Here is a 22,500-nt window from a genome sequence, read left to right as displayed (position 1 = left end):
CCCTAATATTTTCCAGTACATCAAGAAAAGAGGAGTGGGAATCCTGGGGCATGGTGGGGGATCTGTAGCAAGCTACAATTTGGATTGCAGTTTTGCCAAGAGTTAGTTGCACTTGGATAACCTCGGATGCATTATGCTGAGCAACTAGCCTGGAGGTGTGGATATTCTTAATGAATACGGACGCCCCCCCACCTTTGGTGTTTCGGTCCAGGTTAGATGGCCAAAGTGTGGTATGAGTTATAGCCTGGTAGTGCAGGGGTGCTGTCTGGAGCCTTGAACCAGGTCTCGGTCACTGCACAGATATCCATGTTCTCCATTTTAAAGAGTGCCTCGAGTGAGTGTGTTTTGAAATTTAGACTTCTAGCATTGAGTAGCATAACCCTCAGTTTTTGCACGCCTGTTCCTGTTATGGTGGTGAATTTGTTACTTGAACCCTGCCTAAAAAGGCACTATAGGGGCAGCAAGAGCCTTAGCCAGTATCCGGAATCCCAGGGGCGACAGGTGCAGGCCATCTGTGGCAAAGCATCGTGATCTGTCGACCATGTCATCCCAAGCAGACGGATACTGGATCCCCTTAGAATAACACCAGAAACTTGGCCAATTGTTGAAGTCAATCATTTTGTCCTTTTACTGCGGTATCATTCTGGGTGATGGGAGAATGCTACTCGGGGTTAGGGTCATACCTGACTGGGCTACAAGATCGCAGAGCTCTTCCATGTGTCTCTCTCCATGTAGTCCAGGGAGGTTGGTCTTGGGTCATTCACACCAACATGGACAATGACAGTCATATTTGTACTTGTTGTGGAGTGACCTGAGTGCGTGGGTTATGTGGCAGATCCTGGCATCAGACTTGCAGTTGACAGTAACCTTCTTGTTTAGCCTGGTGAGTGGGACATCAGTGTGCCCGACTATAGAGTCACCTATGACTAGTTGGTTGGGTATGTTTTGCCTTATTGGCTGTGTTTGAGTGGCACACCGAGTCTGTGGGCTGTGTCATTTGGGTTGTGTTTGGGAATGGAGGTTGCTTGTGTTTCTGCTTTGGAGGTCTCTGTTGCTTAGGCAGATTATTATTGAGAGCCTCTGCAAATGTTTTTGAGTTTGTGTGTGGATTTTGGTGGTGTAGACGTAGTGAGACTGTGATGAGTGTGGTGTGGTGCAAATGTTTACCTTCTCATGACTGTCAGGTTCAGTCTTGGTTGGAGAGAGTTTTACCTCCAGTTTGGCTAGATAAGTGCATCTCTCACAGGTTGTAGTGTTGGGTGGTAGGAGGAGAGGGTTGTCTGTACATGTGGCAATTTCTACATTGCCTCAAGATGCCCAGATTCATGAGATAGACAGGGGAGAACACCGGGAGCTGACCCTTGGATGTGCCTGAATAAAAACTATTTTCCTTTAGATAAGTGAGGAAAGTGAGTACAAGAGCTGTTTTTTCTCAACGCCAGTGAGAAAAGTAAGTACAAAAACTGTTTTCCCTCTAGGTAATGAGGAAGACTGAGTGCTATAGTAATTGGTAGCTTATTTAGTGCTTACAAGTGCTGGGTATGAATAAGCAAATTTAAGTGCTAAAACTAAGAATCTGTATCTGCACTAGACGAGTTACAGGACAGAAACAAGTGCAAATGCAGGCTTTCAAATCAGAAAGTTGAGAGAGATGAGAGATTGCCCAAATGGCCAAGAACTACAAATTCTGGGCCAGAACCACTCCTTATGTGGTAGACAGGTTACCTAATGCTTACCACTCCCACTGATAAGCTAGAAGGCTTCCCTCCAGCACAGAAAGGCTTGGGGGGGCTCAGAAGCTTAAAACAGTCCTGGATACAGCAAATCTGTATCTGGAACACTAGTTACAAGATAGATAGGAAACAGGCTTATAGTCTTCTGTATAAAAAAAAAAAAAAAAAAAAAAAAAAAAAATAGCAAAAACGGTAGTAAAAACAATTCACATGCAGTGCAAGCTAGCACACAAGTATGTAGCAATATTAGACCACACACAGTTTGAAAAATGCAATTAAATTAAAAAGGACTAAAAGCAAGTGCAAAAAGAGTTTATTAGGTAGAATGCGGTAAAGAGAAGAGACTGGGGGAGTGTCCTAGATCAAATCTGCAGTGGGGCGGGCACTGCAGAAGCCATCAAATTTAACTACAAACCAAAAACAGGGAGGGGAGGAGACAGTTTCAGCAGAGATTTGAGCAACCACTAACAGTATAAACTATAAAACCAAAAAAATATACTTGGCTTTGTATATTGAAAAATATACTCGGCTCTGTATATTTGCAGATAATCTTGTAAGGCTGTCTCTCAGAACCCTTCCCCTTTCTCTAATACCAAAAGTCCTGCTCAAAATTAGGCAGGAGCAACCAAAAAATCTTGCCATTAACTCCCTTTTGACCAACACTGCATTGGTTCCCCCTTCTCCTGCAATTAACTAAGGGCCACCTCCTCAGGTTATACCACAGAGTGGGCCTTCTCACACAGAATAGAGGATCCCTTGTACACTTGCATATGCCAGTACTGCAGCTGACACTGGTGACAAGATTCTAATTCCCTTCAGACACCTTTTTTTCTGTGGCTGTGCTTACGGTTTTCTAGGAGGCCAGAAAACCCAACACTAGGTTGCGTTTCCAAATGGAAAAGATTTTCAATATGGTGTCTTGCTAGGACCCCACTGATTCTGAAATATTTGTTTGAACTACTTTCAGCTGGCCTGGCTTATTTGTCACTAAGCTCACGTCTGTTATTTCTACTTGTCTACCTTTATCTCCTCCTTTGGCGTCCTGGTTTGAGATATAACAATTTCTTAAAGGCATTCTCCACATTAGACCTCCCAGGAAACCAGTTCCTCCTCCTTGGGGCCTTAAATTTTGTAATAAAGAAGTTGACTGCCCACATTTGAACCAGCAGCTTCAACCCCCCCCTCAAACATTGCTCATGGGAAAACTGTCTTGCTATTAGCTCTGACTTCAACTAGAAGGGTGTTGCAACTCCAAGCCCTGGTGTGGCTGCCCCCACCGCCCTTCTGGTCTTTCATAAGGACAGGGTGTCCTTTAAAACAAAGCCTTCATTTATGGCCCATGTGGTTAAAGAGCTGTTCCTTAAGCAATTTGTTCAACTACTGACATTCTTCTCTCCACAAAGTCATGGTGGGAGGATTCTGCACTCCTTGATTAGCGACAACTGAGATATTACTTGGACTCCTTGATTAGCGACAACTGAGATATTACTTGGACAAGACAAACCCCCCTCAAAATCTGACTCTATTTATTTTCATCCTAGAGCTCTGGGTCTCCCTGCATTCAGGCAGTTTTAGAAATCCAAGAAGAGATGGTCTTCTCTCCTTTTGCGATACTCACCATGGAAAGGATCTTGCTGCAACTGAGAAAGCCCATTCTACTAGAGATATGGCTTCATCAAAGGCATTTTTCAAAAACAGTACCATCCTGGAAGCAGCCACGTGGTCTACAGTTCATAACTTTACCAAATTTTACAAGTTAAATGCCATCTCTAGGTCTAGAACCAGTTTTGTCAAAGCCATTTTACATGGCTTCATTGAGTTCCTCTGCTCCTTCATCCTTCCTTTCCTCTTGAGCTCTGGTATTCTCCCTCTAGTAAAGAATACTGCAGCAAATGTGTAGAAGGGCATAGAAAAGCTGTGTAAAATTTTCATAACCATAATATCCTTCTCTTCACTGCTGTAGTATTCTATCACCCCTGTCTTCCCCACTCATGTCTTGTATTTCCTGGATGTATTGACCAGTCATTTTTAGTCTGGCTTTCCTCATGGTCCATTCATTTCTGAGGATGGTAGGTGCGTATGTCTCTTATGGCCTGTGTTCGACTGCAGCTGATGTCAGATGTACCACTTGCCCTGTAGTGGCAGAAGACTTGTTTTGTATACTGGCTGAAGTCTGGCACCTTCTGGTGGGGATAGCCCTCAAGTGAAGAATGCTGCATCAGTGTAGAGAAGGACATCTTTGATTATGGTAAGATTTTACACAACTTTTCTTTCACCTTTTGCCCACTCAACCTGAAGGAGATGCAGCAAGCGTAGGCCTGACCTCTAAAGTTAGAGTGAGAGTTTCTGTCACTGTGCCTTGAGGACAAGGACTTTAAGTAACAAAAGGCACTTAATTCTGAGATGGGTGAAGGCAGTGAATCCCTCCCTTTTGGAAATCTGCCACCCCGATGAAGATGTTCTTCGTGTTTCACTGTTGCAGTCATTACATTTGGGTAATCTGCTGGCAAGTTGCCTTCAGTTGACCTGATTAACAAAGTGTTGGGTCCTGCGTCGGTTGCTGTCCCTTCTTCCATGTCGTCAGGGGTATAAAACATGCAGCCGACGTCATTACCTCTATCTTTCTTGCCATGCGGTGCCGAAGCATAAGTTTGCAGGTGCTGGTCGGCCGACTCCTGAAATTTTTGTTTTCGAGTTTCAGAACCAAAGTCTTCAACTTTAAGTACCCCGTTGGGGGAAACTTTTTTTTTTTTTTTTTTTTTTTCCTTTCTTGCTCCTTACCGATGTTAGTAAAAGTTAATAACTGCGTTACTTGTGGAAAGCAAGTACCTCATAAAGATTTTCATCTGTACTGTATTCCTTGCTTAGGCCCTGACCATGACATACCTTGCTGTCAGTTTTGCGCTTTATTTAATCAGCGAACTATCGGTCGTCAGTACATTTTTGCCTCTAAATATTTCGGTTCTCTGTTTAACTATCCAGAAATTACGTCTGTTAGCCGTCTGACTAACTACCGGAAGTTTGAAAAAACGCAAAGATAAAGACAGAGACAGGCCGTTGAGGTCCAAAACTGCTTCTCCTAAGCTAGTTCGCCAATACTCAGTGAGGCGCTTTCACAGCCTCTGATACCCGCTACTTCTACTGAGACCCATTCAGAGTCCGGTATGCTGTGAGATACTTCATCTATGGAACCCGCGGATGTCTGTACTTTGGATGGGTCCGGATCCGCTGTGCAGGCACTGGGTTCTGAGGGTGTATTCAGGCTTACAGACTTGTATATCAAACCCAACTCCACCTTCAATACTAAGGCGTAAATCTCGGTCTATGTAAAAAAAAAAAAAAAAAGACGCCCAGACCAAATGTTCAGGCCCCTATGCCTAAAAAACAAATGATCAAAATTTGAATACCCTGGGCGCAGTAGACAAGCCAAAGTGCCTGGCTCCAGTAATTGCATTTTGCAGGCAAAGAAATATTCAAATATATCCATACCTGGACGATTGTCTAATTCAGGCAGAAAACCAGGCCACACTTATAAATCCTCTGGCATTTGTAAAAAGGATTTTAACTTGTCTAAGGTACACCATAAACGAAAAGAAATCACAACTGGTACCCTCTCAATAGATTACATCCTTTGGTGCAAGCTTGAATACAGCTGCCTAGATGGCTTTCCTCACACCAGAAAAGCAAATTCATTTGGTAACTTGCTTCAAACAAGTGGTCACAAAAACCCTGCTATCTGCAAGACAAATACTGCAAGCCTTTGGGTTCATGGCCTCCTGCGTTCTTCTAATTCCATATGCAAGACTGCATATGAGGAAACTTCACTGGTACTTTAAAAAGTCTATGGAGTCAGCATTGTTGCAGCCTTGAAACAATGATTCCTATTACTCCTTGCCTACGCCTGGAGTTCCTAGGCCTGCCACCAAAACAAGGGACTGCCATTCACACTACCCCCTGCCGCCCAAACCCAACTACAGACGCATCAGACTATGCATGGGGGCTCACCTGGCAGGGAAGTGCATTCAGGGCAAATGGAACCCAAATCAAATGCACCTACATATCAATCAAAAAGAAATGTTAGCTGTACAGAATGCTCAGACAGCCTTCAAGGACTACATTCTTCCAGGACAACTAATGGTAAAGACGGACAACACCACGGTTATGTGGTACATAAACAAGCGGGGGGTACACATTCCTACCTCCTCTGCAGACTAGCCATGGCGTTGTGGAACATGGCCTTGAGCTAAGTGCACCTACAAGCTCAATTCCTGCCAGGAAAATTAAATACACCGGCAGACGGACTAAGCAGAAATCTCATGGACCCACACGAGTGGAGACTGGAACCACGGATTTTCAGCATGTTGACAAGCAAATGGAGTCCCGACATAGATCTATTTGCCTCCCCCCGGAACTACCAGTTGGACAAAGTTTGCCCAAGGACTTCCCACAAAAAAGCCTGGAAAGTGGATGATCTGTCCTTCAGCTGGAAACAACTTGTCAGTCTACGCCTTTCCCCTTCTACCTCTACTCTGCAAATTTCCGTTGAAAGTCAAACAGGACAAAGCAATAATGATTTTGATTGCTTCAGACTGGCCCCGCCAGCACTGGTACCTGCTCCTGTGGAGTGTGTCACAAATATCTCCATGGCACCTGCATCAGACACCTTCCTTACGGTCTCAGCAGGAGAACTAGGTTCTGCACCCTCCGCTCCTAACATTGAACCTTGCAGCTTGGCTAATCACTTAAGTTCACCCTTAGCATCCCTCAGCAAACCTGTGATGGATGTCATCTTGGAGGCAAGGAGACCTAGTACTACAAAATCTTATGCTGCCAAATGGAAAAGATTCTGTGCTTGGGAGTCAGTCTCAAGGAATGAGCACAGCAGCGCCCAATTTACCTCAGATTTTACAATACTTAACTGCGATGCTTCACAAGGGCCTGTCTTTTTCCTCCATTAAAATCCACGCTTCATCCATTTCAGCTCGTTATACACAGAACCTCCCCTCTTCTCTCATGCTCTGCTCAAGCAGTACCTCGGAGGGGCCAAAAACTTGACCACCCAGGAGAGCTCCAACCCATGCCTGGGACCTTAACTTTGTATTGGAGAAACTCACTCTACCTCCCTTTGAGCCAGCTGCTACTGCAGAGTTGAAATTTCTTTCTTGGAAAACAGCCTTCCTTCTTGCAATCACTTCAGCTAGAAGGATATCTGAGTTTTATAGGCCGTTATGGCAGTGGAGCTTTTCATCATCATTCATGCAGACAGGGTGTCACTTGGGACCAAGCCATCCTGCATGCCCAAGGTGGTATCCAGTCTGCCTCTTAATCAGTCCATTCCTTTGTCAACTTTCTTTCCCAATCCACAGAACAAAGGGGAACGGATTCTGCATTCATTGGATGTGCAGAGACTACTTAGATTCTACTTGGACATGACTAAAACTAGTAGCATTTGCTGCAGAGGGAAAGGGTATTTCAAAACAAACCTTTTCTAAATGGATAAGCCATTCATTCATTTCTGCTGTAAGCACCATGGAAAGTCTATCCCTCAGAGGGTCAGATCTCCTTCCACCAGGGCTGCATCAACTTCTGCAGCCTTTCTCAGAGGTGTTCCTACCAGGGATATTCTAGAAGCTGCTACCTGGAGTTCAGTTCATACTTTCACCAAGCATTATCATTTACCATTCTTTCTAAATCCAAGGCTGGCTTTACCACTACTGTCTTGCAGGGCCTTATAGCTGGTCCTAATGCTGTATAAATCCATCCTCCTAACCATAGTTTTGGGAATCTACCCAAATGACTGCAACAGTGAAACACTAAGAACATAGTACAGTTGTGCACACTTGCCATAAATGTAGATGTTGGTGTATTCACTGTTGCAGTCCTGGTTACCCTCCCTCCAGCCCCCTGTTTTTTCTCTGACTATACTTCTACTTTCTGTTACTATGCTTAAAACCCTTTTTGGTGTGTTTGCTTTTGGTTGGAGGTGTATTTTTCCGTTAAATTTTGCTCCCCATTTGGGGGGCACCTGACATCTGGGGCAAGAAAAACTGAGGTAATGACGTTGGCGGCATGTTTTATACCCCTGACTACCTGACGTCATGGAAGAAGGGACAGCAACTGATGCAGGACCCAAGACTTTGTTAATCAGGCCAACCGAGGGCAACCTGCCAGCAGATTACCCAAATGTTATGACTGCAACGGTCTCTCTCTAACATCTACATTTATGGTAAGTGTACACAACTGTACATGTTCTTCGTGTTTCACTGTTGTAGTCATTACATTTAGGTAGAATCCCAAAGCTATAGATGGGAGGATGGGACTAAACCGCATTAGGAGCAGCTATAAGACCCTGCTGTACTACAGTGGCAAAGCCTGCCCTGGATTTAGAGAAGAGAGGTAAATGATAATGCTTTGTGAATGTATGAACTGAGCTCCAAGTAGCAGCTTTTAGGAAGTCTCTGGTTGGTACCCCTCTGAGAAAAGCTGATGAAGTGGAGGCAGCCCTGGTGGAATGGGATCTGATACCCTTGGGCACAGGTTTACCATGGTGCAAGAGGCAGAAACGAATGCAATAACTTATCCATTTAGAAATGGTCTGCTTTGATATAGCCTTCCCCTCTGGTCCTGCAGCAAATGCTACCAGTAGTTGCTCAGACTTTGAGATTTTGTCCTGTTTAAGTGGATTCTTAGTTATCTGTGTACATCCAATGAATGCAGAATCCACTCCCCCTTGTTCTGCGGATTTGGGAAAAAAAGTTGGCAGGTGAATGGTCTGGTTAAGAGCCACACTGGATACCACCTTAGGCATAAAAGGATTGGTCCTGAGGGCCACCCTGTCAGGGTAAAAATAAGGCTCCACTGCCATGAGAGCCTGTAGTTTTGAAACCCTTCTAGCTAAGTGGCTGCCAAAAGAAAAGCTGTCTTCCAAGAAAGAAATGTTATATCCACAGTAGCTGCTGGTTCAAAAGGAGGCAGGGTGAGTTTTTCCAGCACAAAATTGAGGTCCCATGCAGGAGTTGGTTCTCTCCTGGGAGGCCTTACATTTTTGGCTCCTCTGAGATACTGTTTTAGCAGTGGATGAGAAAAGACGGGAAGCTCTGTGTTGTAATGAGCCAAGATGGCAGAGGCATGGATTTTTATTGAAGAAAAGGATAGTCCCTTGTCAAGCATCTCAGTTAAGTATTGTAAAATCTGAGAAATATTGGGCTTTGGTATGTCTATTCCTTGTGCTTGGTTCCAAGCACAGAATTTCTTCTGTTTATCAGCATAAGATTTTCTAGTACTGGGCCTTCTGGCTTCCAAAATTACTTCCATAATTACATCCATCACATGTTTACTGAGAGATGTGGTTTGAATAATTAGTTGATTAGCCATGCTGCAAGCTTCAGAGTTTGGAGCAGTGTGCAGAATTTCATAGTTCTGCTGAGACAATAGATGGGGTGTTTGAGGCAAGTACCACGGAGAAAGGTGTGACATATTCCTTAGAAGCAGGTACCAGTGTTGTTGAGGCCAGTCCGGGAATTAGAATAATTTTTGTTTTTTCCTGTCTGACCTTTAGTAAGACCTTGGAGAGTAGAGGCAGAAGGGGAAAGGCATAGACTGATATAGCATCCACTTTCCATGCTTTTTGTGAGTTCTTGTGCAGAATTTGTCCAACTGATAGATCTATTTGCCTCTCCCCAAAACTATGTCTGGGCTTCCCCATTTCTGTGTTAACATGCTGAATATTTGTGGTTCCAATTTCCATTCGTGCGGGTCGATGAGATTTCTGCTTAGGTAGTCTGCCAGAGTATTTTGCTTTCCTGGCAGGAATTGAACTTGAAGATGTATTTGGTAAGTCAAGGCTGTGTTCCACAGGGCCATGGCTAGTCTACAAAGGGGGTAGGAATGGGTACCTCCCTGCTTGTTTATGTATCTCATAACTGTGCTGTCAGTCTTTATCAGTAGTTGTCCTGGATGAACTAAGTCCTTGAAGGCTGTCTGAGCATTCTGAACAGCTAGCTTTTCCTTCTGGTTGACATGTAGATGCATTTTGTTTGGGCTCCATTTGCCCTGAATGCATCCCCCTGCCAGGTGGGCCCCCCCAAGCATAGTCTGATGCATCTGTAGTTAGGGTTTGAGTGAATGACAGTCCCTTGCCTTGGTGACATGTCTCTGCCCACCAAAGGAACTCCTGTTGCAGGCGGGGAATGAGAGGAATCATTGTTTCCAGGCTGTGACAATGTTGACTCCATAAACTTTTTAGGTACCATTGAAGTTTCCTCATATGCAATCTTGCATATGGAATTAGTAGAATGCAGGATGCCATGAACCCCAAAGCCTGCAGAATTTGTCTTTCAGATAACTGGGTTTTTGTTGCCATTTGTTTGAAGTATGTTGTCAATTGCATTTGTTTGTCTGGCGTGAGGTAAGCCCCATCTGGGCAGTTGTATTCAAGCCTGTACCCAGGAATGTAATTATTTGAGTGGGTACCAGTTATTTCTTTTCGTTTATGGTGTACCCTAGGCATGCTAGAAGCCTTTTTACAAACGCCAGATGTTGAAGAGTGTCCTTGTCCTCTGCCTGAATGAGACAATAGTCCAGATAAGGATACATTTGAATGTTTGTCTGCAGAAGGCAGTTACTGGTGCCAGGCCCTTTGTAAAGACCCTGGGCGCAGTAGATGAGCCAAAGGGCAGTGCAGAGAATTGGTAATGCAAAATTCCTGCTTTGAAGCGGAGGTATCTTCTGCAAGATTCCCTTATTGGGATATGCAGGTATGCCTCTTAAGTCTAGAGTTACTAGCCAGGCATTCTTGCCTAGCATAGGCAGTAGCTGTTGTAAAGTCAGCATTTTGAATTTTGGAATGTCCAGGAAGATGTTCAGAATCTATAAGTCCAGTATTGGATGCCATGATTTGTCTTTTCTGGGTACCAGGAAAAGTCTTGACTAAAATCCTTGTCCTTTTTCCTTTTCTGGTACCGGTTGAATAGCCCCCATATCCATGAGGGACATGAATTGTTTCTGGGCCTCTGTCCACTGGTTTTGTGGCAGATCCAGCCATCCGTTTGGAATTGGCAAAGTATGGAAATGAAATCTGTGGGATACTATGTTTAATACCCACTTGTCCTGGGTAATTAACTGCCAATTTTGCGCATGAAGTGCTAGTTTTCCCCCCAAGGGGGCTGCCAAACGATAAGTCCTTGGAGATGGTAGAGGAAAGTCATTGAGACTGCTTACTGTAGGGTTGTGCTTTACCTCCAGATTTGGAGGTGGAGGCACCCCATTGCTTTGACCTGTAAGATCCCTGTGATTGATATCTGGAGCCTTTTGAGCACCTGGGTTTGCCCTGAGTGGCTCTGTTGGACACAGGAAAGGACAAATTCTTAGTAGGCGAGTGCCTACTAAACCTGGGTGGCTGCACTTGCAAGACATCTTTTACAGTTTGCATAGATTTAGTTTTGTCTTCCATTTTCTTTAAAACCTCTACTGCCTTATTACCAAACGGTCTATCATGCTGTAAAGGGGCATCCAACAATTTAGCTTTAACATGATCAGGCAGATTTTGCTCCTTGAGCCAGGCATGCCTTATCACAGATCCAGTTACGGCGGCCCTGCAAGAGGCCTCCAAGGAATCAAAACCACATTGCAAAGTATGCTTTCCAACCTGTTCTGCTGAATGCAATAAATCCTGTAACTCTTTTTCACACAATCAGAAAACATAATTTTCTGTTTCAGTAACATGCTGTTGATATTTAAGCATATGAAACTGGCAGTTTAAAGCCCTGATTGCCAAGGTTGCAGACATATAAACCTTCTTACCCCATCTATCCTGCGCCCTGGAATCTCTCTAAGAAGGATTTTTAGCTGTAGAAGCCTTAACACCCTTGAGACCCTGAGAAATAGTCTCGGGATCAGCAGCAGGATTTTTGAAAAGAAATTTCTGGGAGTTGGGAACCCTGTAATATCTGTCTGGCTTACTAGGAGCTGGAGGCAGGGAATCTGGAGCCATGCTGGATTCCGAGAACACATCATCAACAATGTCTAATACAGTAGGTATTGCCAAAGGCCTATGCTGAGGAAGAAGGAAATCCCCAAGCCTCTCTCTCTTTTTTTTTTTTTTTTTTTTTGATTCAGAGAAGTCCTGGCTCTCCCAGTTAATATGCAAAGCCTCTCCAAAAGAGTAATCCTCAGGAGGAGATGCCGATGGGATGGATTCCTCTGCATCAGAATCCTCAAGGTGGAATACAAAATTCCTGATCAGAAGAGGAATCAAATGGAAACCTGATCTGAAGATTCATAATCCGTGCCTTGCCTAGGCCTCTTAGCAGGGGGGGGGGGGGGGGTTGGGAACCCCCCGATCAAGGTAATTAAATCCACAGCCATTTTGATAATTTTGTTTTTTAGGCTTAGGGGCCTGAGCACGTGGCTCATGCGTAGTTTTTTTTAGACATAGAAGTTGTTTTTGACCTTGTTTTTGTTGATGGCGTTGGTTTTAATACAAAAATGTTGAGGCCTGAAAACACTCTCAGAAGCTGGTGCCTGCTCAGCGGCTCCGGACCCATCTAAGTGAGAGACATCCACGGGATAAATACTTTGAATCTCGTGGCATACCAGACTCCGAATGGGTCTCTGTAGAGGCCTGTGACTCGAAAATAGCGGGTATCAGGGGCTGTGAAAGCGCCTCACAGAGTACCGGCAACTGGCTTAGGATAAGTTTCGTCGTCTATTTTGGACCTCGACGGTCTGTCTTTCCTTGCGTGTTTTGCGAACTCCGGTAGTCTGATTGCTAACAGTCGACATTTCAGGGTAGTTAAATCTTGAACCAAAATATTTACAAGCAAAAATATACCGACACTTAATAGTGCGTTGGTTAAATTTAGCACAAAACCGACAGCAAGGCACGTTGTGATCAGGGCCTAGGCAAGGAATAAAGTACAAATGAAAATCCTTATGAGGCATTTGCTTCCTACAAGTAATGCAATTCTTAACTTTTACTGACATCGGTAAGGAGCAAGAAAGTGTTTCCCCAATGCAGTACTTAGCTTTAGTTTGAAGACTTTGGTTCTGAAACTCAAATGAAAATTTCAGGAGTCAGCCGACCGGCACTTGCGAACTGCTTCTGCTTCGGGCACCGCGAGGCAAAAAAGGCTGAATAAAATGGCGTCAGCTGCATGTTTTATACCCCTGACGACCTGACATCATGGAAGAGGAGACAGCAACCGACACAGGACCCAAGACTTTGTTATTCAGGCCGACTGAGGGAACCTGCCAGCAGATTACCCAAATGTAATGACTGCAACAGTGAATGCACTCTAACGTCTACATTTATGGTAAGTGTACACAACTGTACTTGTGTCTCGGTTCTTGACCGGCGAAGAAATAATTCTCTTGCGTCTTGCAAAAGAAGAGGAGCTTTGTGTCCTGCTTTTTTTGCAATCTGGAAGTATCCGGATACTATTGCTTCTGCTTTCAGGAAGCTGTATGCCCTCTACTGAAAAGAGGAGAGTTTTCAGACTATTTTCTAATCCTCCCATGTCTGATTCCTCCAAGACCTCTACAGTGTCGCATAGGTCCCAGGAGACTACACCATTTATCCACTTTTTACTGCATTATAAAAAAACATTCAGGCTTTTTTTCCTTAAGTCCCTTCAGAGAGCTTTGTTTTGCTTTTCAAAATTTTTATTTGAGGTAGTTGAACTGGTATCTTGTGTGTTGCCCTCAGGACCAACATAATATTTTTAGAGGTAAGTTATAAAGGTCTCTTAATCTGCTCCATAAAGGATTGTTTGATTGCTAGAGATGTAGTTGTACAAGGCTTCCTCACAGATCAGCTGATATGGTGAGTGTACATTTTTTTCATGTACTTGTTTTTTATGTTTATAAATGCCCTAACTGAAAGCAATGTTGCAGTACTCCTAACATATGCATTGTCACTGCTGACATCCAGCTGAGGTACCAAAGCTTTACTTTCCCTTAGTCGTATGTCTCACGCATGGCCTCATTTGACATGTATTTGGGTATAGAGATGTACAACTTTGAATCCTCAGGCTGTCATTGCCAGCCCGAATGCAGTTTGTGTATCCATTGGACTGTTTGGTCATCAGTACTTCTGCTTTGATCAGTTATCCAGCCAAGTGCCCCTTTGGGGAACCTTCCTCTTTTTTTTTTCTTATGATATTTTGTTGAAAGTTGTAGATGTCAGGAGTACGTGCAAGTGTGGTACATAGATTCCATACAAGGACTTGCATACCAAGGGTTTTTTAACCTAGGCATGCAACATTATCATAATTCTTGCTCAGTCTAATTGTTCCAAAAACGCTTAAGTCAAGGTTTTCTACTCTCAACACCTTGAGACCCAGCATCTTAAACACCTTTCCCACTCCAAGATGGCTGACTCCACATCCTTGGATGTCCCTGTACCACCAAATAAAAAAACTAGAGAGGCCTCGAAGTTCGTAGTCTGATTTTTGACTCCATACCTGCTGAGGTTGTAGAACCTGTGGTACATCAGCCTAATTCTTAGTTGCCTGTTACAGAGACCCCATCTGAGACTGTTATGGTTCCTGAGGACTTGCAGATACATCTGAGGAACTGTCATTTCCGAAGGGCTGCACAGTGTCCCAAAATTTTAGTGAGGACAGACATCCCAGGTTCCCTAATAGAAGTCAGACAGGGTTTCAGACCTCCAAGTCTCATCCATGTGGACATACCACCTAAAAGGAAGAAGAAAAAAAAGACTAGGCATGTGGCCTCTTCCCTCAGCAGCTAAGGAAAATGAGAAAGGTAGACTTCTCATAGGGGTTGCTCAAAGCCATTATGTCTTTGAAACACCTTCCTTTGGGTCTCTGGAATGACTGGTTGTTTTCAAAAACCCACCCTGGTTTCCTCCTCCTGATGAGGACCAGAACTGTGACTCTGACCATTTGCTAGGCTATTTCTCTCGGCTGCATTTTCCAGGGCAAATCTCTTCAGACGAAGAGGACTCTTCCCTCACAGGATTCCCTTGATGAAGCATCCTTTGGGGAGACTATATAGAGCACAATAACAGTTTGACAATCTGTGCAAATCTCTGCTCAAAAGTAGCATTACACTCTCTTGGAGATGGGTACCCCTGCCCTTCTCCAGTCCCTCCTGTCCTTGAGGCTTTCCCGGATGCCTTTGTCTACCTGTTCTGCACATGATTCTCAACAAGCAGTTCCTGAAAGACCAGGCAGGTTTTTCAAGTGGACTGATGACCTAAAATGTTTATACAAGAACCCAGTTGCAAACCCCTCTGCAGTATCCCTTTCTCCAGATGAGCCCTCCATGTGTCTTCCTAGTGCAAATGCAGTACATACTGACAAAGATTGTAGGGCTTGTGTAGTCTACCCTTACCATATACGGCTATTAATTACCAGACTCCAATGACAAAGTATTTGATTGCCATCCTTCATTCCTTAAAGTTATATTGGACCATCCAACAGCAGATCCAAAACACCAGCAAACGAAATAAAATAAAAAAACACACAATCACCAGCACTTCACCACTTCATCAGTAGTTCTTCTTTATTCAAATAGCGATCTGGTACCTCGGCCTTTTGCCTTCATAGATCACAATACATTCACGTTTTAGCAAATATATATACACATACTCTAACACAGCCAACTAGCATTAATTAGTTAATTCCTATTGAACATTCTAAAGTGATACAATTCATATTACTTTCACATATAATACATCCACCATTTCATCAGTATTTAACTACAAAAATATATGAATAAAACAATACAAATGTAAGTGTATGGAATATTGAACAACACAATAATCATTAGTTGTTAAATACCCAATTCATGATTCAGACCAAGGGGCTTTAAGGTCTTAAACTTCAAGATCATTCTAGTTTCTAACCCTAGCAGTTTACTTACATGGTCCCCCCTCTCTTTGAAAAAGGCTTACCTGATGCACAAAATTTTAAACTACTAGGGGAACCACCATGTTTTACAAGGAAGTGTTGGGCAACAGGGCTAAATTCACTATGGTTTCTGATATCTTTTATGTGTTCTAGAACCCGGGTTCTAACCATACGTTTAGTCTGTCCTATATACCACATATCGGCATAAGAACAACCCAGAATATATACCACCCCTATCGATTTGCAGTTGAAGTATAATCTAGGGACAAATATTATACCATTAATAACATTCAAATTCTTAACCCTGTCACATATATACTACAATAGCCACATGGAAAAGTGCCAGAAGGTAAATGATTAATATTATTCCCTTTCACAAAATTATGATTTAACAATTCCTTTAGATTCTTCACCCTCTTAAAAGAGAAGGTAATGTGTTTCGGGAACAAATGACCAATATTTTCATCCTCACTAACTATGTGCCACTATTTTAGTTAATTCCTTTGAAAAGGGAGAAAATCTTGTAACATAAAAAAGCTTTTTTTCATCATCAGTATCCCTTATGTCCTACATTTTATCTTCAAAATTCGTATTCGTATTCGATACGTAGGATAGTTCATGTGGACCATCATAATGGTCCCCCAGTACTTTATATTTACATCTCAAAAGGTGAGTTTCATCATAACCTCTTTCACTTAACCTTAACAAAACCTTATCCAGCTCATTAACCCTTTCATTCCCATCACTAGTGTGATCATACATTCTTATTAAATTCACTACCATTTGGTGAATTTAATAAGTGCCCAGGGTGCATACTGGTAGCTTGTAAAAACATATTCACTGAAGTTGATTTTCTAAATGGCCTGAAGTCAGTAAACTCTCCAACATTATATAGGGTTACATCCAAGAAATTAATATATTCCCTATTTAATTCATAAGAAACGGTTAAACCATGTTGATTATTATCAAGGGTCTCAAAGAAACCCAAAAAGTCATTAACATCACCCTTACAAATGAAAATAAGATGGTCTATAAAATGCTTATACAATATGACATTGTTCTTAAAAAAACAAAAAAAAAAAACAAAACTGGGTAGGATAAATAAATTTCTTCTCAAAAAATCCCATGTATATGATAGCATATGAGGGCGCAAAAGCAGCCCCCATAGCCGTACCTTTTAACTGCAGAAAAAACTCATTATTAAAAGAAAAATAATTGAGTTAAACAAAATTCAAGTAAATTAATCAAAAATGTGGTTCTGGGTCCATCACCCATCATTTCCATAATAGATTCCAAACCCCCATCTTAGACTAATATTCGTATAAAGGGATTTTACATCAATAGTAACCCAATAGTAGTCATTTTGCCATCTAATCTGAGGCACTTCACTTAACAAATCCTGAGTGTTGGAAGTATGTGCTACAACCTTCTTTTGAATAAAGAAGAAATACTGGTGAAGTGCTGGTGATGGTGTTTTTTTTTATTTTTTTTTTCATCCTACAGCAGACTCCAAGCATCAGATGCAGAGCTTACTATTGCAGGCTACTCAAATTGCCAGACACACCATTATGTGCTGTTACTGTGCTGTGAATGTGTACCTTCTAGGGCACATAGGTTTGCAGACTTGCCTTTGGGCGAAGACTTGCTGCTTGGTCCTCTGCAACCAGCCTGTTCTAAACTTTTAAGACCAAGGTAGGACCATAAAAGACTGTAGACCATACTCTCCTCAGTTCCTACATACCAGTCTACGTTCTTCATTAGAAGAGATCCTAGGACAGTTCAGAAACAAAGGGGAATAATCCAGGCAAAGATAATCTGAAAACACCCATGGGGAACCTTCAGCAGGTAGGCCTCTGTTTGTAAGCAAAAACCTGTGACTGCCTGTGCAGCACCCCTTTCCTTGCCACCAGTCCCATTACCTCTCTTTCCCAAAGACTGTTTTCTCTGGTCAGGTAAGTAGCTATTACCATGGACTGGTGGGCCTTCTGCATCAGGGATGGTTGTGTCATGGCTTGAGAAAATATTCCCCCTCTGAAAGGCATGCTGCAACCTTCTCAAAGCCAAACATCCCTTCTGGCCCCGATTTTTTTTTTTTTTTTTTTTTTTTTTTTTTTTTTTTTTTTTCACAAACTCTTGAATCAAGGCACCATTGAGTTTCTAGTCCAAAAAAGGGCTTTGGAGACCCATTTTAGATCTCTCTATTCTAAACACTTACTTGAGGGTGCCATCTTTCAAAATGCTTTGTCTTCACACTCTTCTACCTTTCATCTCCCCCAGGATATTTAAGTGTCATTAGATCAGAAATAATACCTACTGACACTTTCCATTTGTCCTTGTAGGCGATTACTTTGTTTTGTTCCTGTTTCTACTCAGTTTTACTGCTTTGCCTTTTGGTCTTTACACTGCCCCAAGAGTGTTCACAAGTGTCTTGGCTGTACTAGTAACTTTACCACACTCTGGATTCAAATTGCCTTACAGTTGGATGGCCTTCTGATTCAGCCCCCCCCCCCCCAAAAAAAATCTGTGTGGTCCCAACACTGTCACCCTTTGGGCACCCTGATTTCCCTCTAATCCCTTTTCCTTTCTACCAAAGTAGTTCCTTTTTGAGACTAGTCATCCTCAAACAGGCCTGCCATTCTCACCGCCTTTTCCTGTTAAAAAGGTTCACACAGATATGTCAGACAAGGTGTGGGGGCATGGACTGGAGCGCACCAATTGCAGGGAAAATGGCTTTCCTGAAGGAAAATCTCAGTCTGAAATAAATAAAGGCTCTCCTGAAAGCTCTTCAGATTTTGCCCATCTTTGGAATCACTGGCAGTCCAGTGTACACAGGCTGCACCTCAGTCATGTAGTACATAAAAAGGGAGGCACCAAGTCTTAACTGTGCAGGTTAGAACAGGAGGCATTGAACTTGGCAGCCCAAATGAACATCATGCTCTCTGCAGCATGCGTCCCCTCTCAGGATAGTCAGCTAGCAGGCTCCCTAGAGGACCCCATGAATGGATTTTGAACAGAGGTTTTCCACACAATCACCCTTCAGTGTGGCAGTCCTCAGATTAGACCTATTTGCATAAATCAGCCAACCATCTACTCCCACAGTTCTGCACCAGGGCCCTTGTTCTGCAGCCTGGAACACAAGTGCATTTTTCTTCCAGTGGACAGGGTGGAGCACAAGTGCCTTTTTCTTCCAGTGGACAGGGAAGTTCCTCTATGCTTTTTCTCCTTTGCCTCTTACAAAAATTCTTAAGGGATAAAAAGCACCCAGACTTCTTTTACTGGCATTGTTTGGCTGAGGCAGCATTGGTTTCCCTTGATGTTTCAACTGACAAAGGAAAATTACAGGAGAATTCCTCTTCAACTGGACCTGAGAATGCTAAAAAGATTGCTGCACCATCCAAATCTTTCATCTTTCAACTTGTCCGTGTGGATGATAGGATTTTAATTCCTCGGAGATACCCTCTCTGAAGAGGTTGCTAAAGTGCTACAAGAGGCAAGGAGACCCACTACTAGAAAGTCTTCCACTGATAAATGGGGAAAGGTTTTCTTGTTGGTGTCGCAAACCTAGTCAGGATCCACTCATCACAGGTTCCTGCTGTACTGCAATATCTATGCAAACTTCTTCCATTTAGCTGGGCCTATTGTTGTATAAAAGCTCACCTGTCCGCTGTCTGTGCCTATCTCTCTGTAAGCTCTCCACTTATGGAGAGGGCAGAGGTCAAGCTTTTCCTCAGGGGAGTCCTGCATCTTAACCCACCAAGGACCCCCCCCCTTTTAATTTTGTGCTAGAGAAGTTTACACTGCCTTCCTTAGAACCATCCTCTTACACTTTTCTGTAATATTCTGTACTTGGAAAACTATCCTCTTGATTCTCTTCTCTTGCTACGAGAGTTTTTTAGCTGTCATGGCCATTTCCTTATTTTTCACAAAGACTGGGCGACTTGTGGGACTAATCCATCCTTCATGCATAGTGCCCCTCAGTCTTGTTATTCATATTCCCACTTCCCTCTTTGTTTCGTGGATTGGGAGGGAAAGGATCTTAAATTTTCTAGATCTTCACAGTTGACCCCGGTTTTATCTGGACAAGATTGATTCTTAAACAACTGGTCAGTCTTTCTGAATCATTTATTTGCCATAAGCTGGGCCAGCCAGTCTCCAAACAATCTATTGCAACTTAAATTAAGGTTCTCTTGCTGCTTTTTGCAGTATGTTAAGACCTTAATTTCATGCCTTAAAGCACATTCCACTATGGCAATGGCTTCTTCTTGGACATTTCAAAGGATTAAGACTCCATGTCTGTTTTAAAGATGGCCACTTGACTGTACTCACCTTTACCAAACACTGCAAAATTGACGCTTTCTCCAGGGCAGCCTTCACTTGATCATTTCTGTCTGGGTTACTGTACAAATCTTGGTAATCAACCATCCTTCTTTCTTCCTCCAACTTTGGGAATCACCCTTATGTTTGGAGTACTGCAACAGTGATTTCTGTTGGGATGTAGTACAGTTGTGTAAGAACTTACAGCAGTACATGTCTGGCTGATCTCTGTTGCAGTATTCCATCCCACTCTCCATCCCTCTTCTCACTTCAACTTTCATTTTCATCTCCCATCTCCCTCCTTTGCTTTACACTCTGACCTGTTAAAGGGGAATGGGGGAATTTTCTTAACTATTTGAGCCACAGCCTTCCTAGCTGACCAGTCTCCTCTGTTAGTAGGCTTTAGGCTACTGGTTTGGAGATGGTCTGAGGATCCACAATTGTACACACTTAACTGTATACCCCTGTGCATACACACCAAGGTCATGTGTCATACCTACAACGTAGGGAAAGTAAAGCTCTGATACCCTGGCTGGACCAACATATGTCAAGAATATTTTTGACATTGGTCACTAGGACATCTGCTGTTATGGTAAGTTCTTTCACAAATGTACTGTACTTCCATTTTGTGTATTTATGAATAGCTTGTATAAATATTTCATTGGAATTGCTTTTTATTGTATTGTATGTAACGAAGTAGGTAAACTTTTTTTTTTTTTTTTTTTTTTTGCTTTCCTTAATTGTTTAGCGCCACAGCATGCTGAAACAGCAGGACCTAAATATTGCCATGATGGTCACATCACGTGAAGTTTTCAGTGCACTTTCTCAGCTTATTCCATGTGTTGGCTGTCGACGTAGTGTGGAGCGCCTTTTCACTCAGCTTGTTGAATCTGGGAATCCAGCTTTGGAGCCTCTCACTGTTGGACCAAAGGGCATCCTTTCAGTAACCAGAAGTTGTATGAGCGATGCAAGAAAACTTTATACATTGTTTTATGGTCATGGGTAAGTAATTTTCTATCTCTGATTTGTATTTTTCAGGCAGTGCTAATTTCATCAAAATTTGCATGTTGCCAGGAATCTGAACTTTTGCATATATATATAATATGTGTGTATATATACAATAATTTGTTGTAGGTGAACATCCGAGGTTCACTTCTTAAAAGTAAGAAGTCATTAAAGAGGCAACTGTGTTTTACTAGCAGGAAGTGTGAAGCCTTTATCAGCTTTTAGCATGAGACGTTCGAGATGTAATTTTTGCTCAATATTGATCCATTAGTGACTTTTGTTCACCTGACCACACATCATGAGTATTGTTTTAAAGTGACTGCCACAGTAGAAATCTCATTTATTTGGCCAACTGCAGGTTATGCACTTACTTCTATATAGGCAAGACAAATAGATCCCTTATGGAGAGAATGAGGGAGCACTTGTGTTGTGTGCATAATTTTGATGAGCGTAATGCTTTGGCCAAACATTATATGGAATATGGCAGTGACCATATTTTTGGTTTTAGGGTTGTTGAAACTTTGACTCAAGACCAGCGTGGGGGTGCATTTAGGAATTACACTGAAAGCCGTGAGCTTTCTTGGATCATTACTATGCAGGTGGATAAGTTTCCAGGCATCAGTGGCAGAACTTCCATTAAACCTATCCTAAAAGCTAGGGGGCTCTTTAAATGACATCCTGTTTTAATGCATGTCTCAGTGCTCGTTTTCTTTTGGATGTTTTGAATGGTTAATTGATGATGCTCTTTAACTGTTGAGTTGTTTTGTTACATTTGGTCTGATGAAGCACAGTGAATGTGTGAAAGCGCTTACCTCTTCAATAAAACTGCTACGAATTTTATTGGTTTTCGCCGTATTTGGGTGCTGTTTTCTTTTCTACACAGTTTCTGTTATATACTTGGGAAAAGTAAATGTAAAAGCTTTTTTCTTCTTTTCTTCCAGCTTTTCCCGGTTAGGGGTCACCACAGTGGATCATTTGTCTGCTCATGATTGGCAGTGGAGTTTGACAGTGTCGAGTTGCCAGCCTGACGCCCAACCTTCCACAGAAGGCACACAGACGCACACACTCTCACACCTAGGGCCAGTTTAGAGTGTCCAACCCACCTACAGCATGTCTTTGGTATGTGGGAGGAAACCGGAGCACCCGGAGGAAACGCACGCGACCACAGGGTAAAAGAAGCTTACTCTAGCATTATCTTTTAGCTGCTTAGTAAGGCGTCCTCATCTTTTCCACTTTAGTCTGAGTGCCATAAAGTTCTTAATCGGCTTTTTTGTGTCCAGCACAGAGCATCTGTACCTTTTCTACTGTTGCTACCATCCATAAGTGACACTCTCTAAATGTGATAGTCTGTTAGTGTTGCAGGCACATCCTCAACTAAGTTACCAGTGATGTCTCATCAGTCTAGGGACCACTTCTCTGCACTGTCTTCTGACATTAAAACAAAACAGTGTAAGTAACTTCTGTGTGTGGAAGATTTTCAGTCCATATATTTCTAGTTAATGACTGTATATTAATCAGATCAGACAATAGTAGTAGAAGTAGCGAACGTAAACTTGTCTTAAGTCAAAACAAAA

The 22,500-nt window shown here is 42.7% G+C and overlaps 1 protein-coding gene across 1 annotated transcript in view; it reads left to right on the top strand.

Annotated features, from left to right (window-relative positions):
• Nucleotides 1-22,500, top strand: part of GGNBP2 (gametogenetin binding protein 2) — a 677,078-nt gene that overhangs the window by 51,528 nt on the left and 603,050 nt on the right. Inside the window, exon 4 of the mRNA XM_044054566.1 lies at nt 20,670-20,923. Within this exon, the coding sequence (XP_043910501.1) occupies nt 20,670-20,923 (254 nt within the window). The remainder of the gene's footprint in view (nt 1-20,669; nt 20,924-22,500) is intronic.

This window comes from Protopterus annectens, chromosome 13.part0 (genome assembly GCF_019279795.1).
Source record: "Protopterus annectens isolate FY-2018-M chromosome 13.part0, PAN1.0, whole genome shotgun sequence".
In the NCBI taxonomy this organism is placed as follows: domain Eukaryota; kingdom Metazoa; phylum Chordata; order Ceratodontiformes; family Protopteridae; genus Protopterus; species Protopterus annectens.
This window is presented reverse-complemented; position numbering and strand designations above follow the sequence as displayed.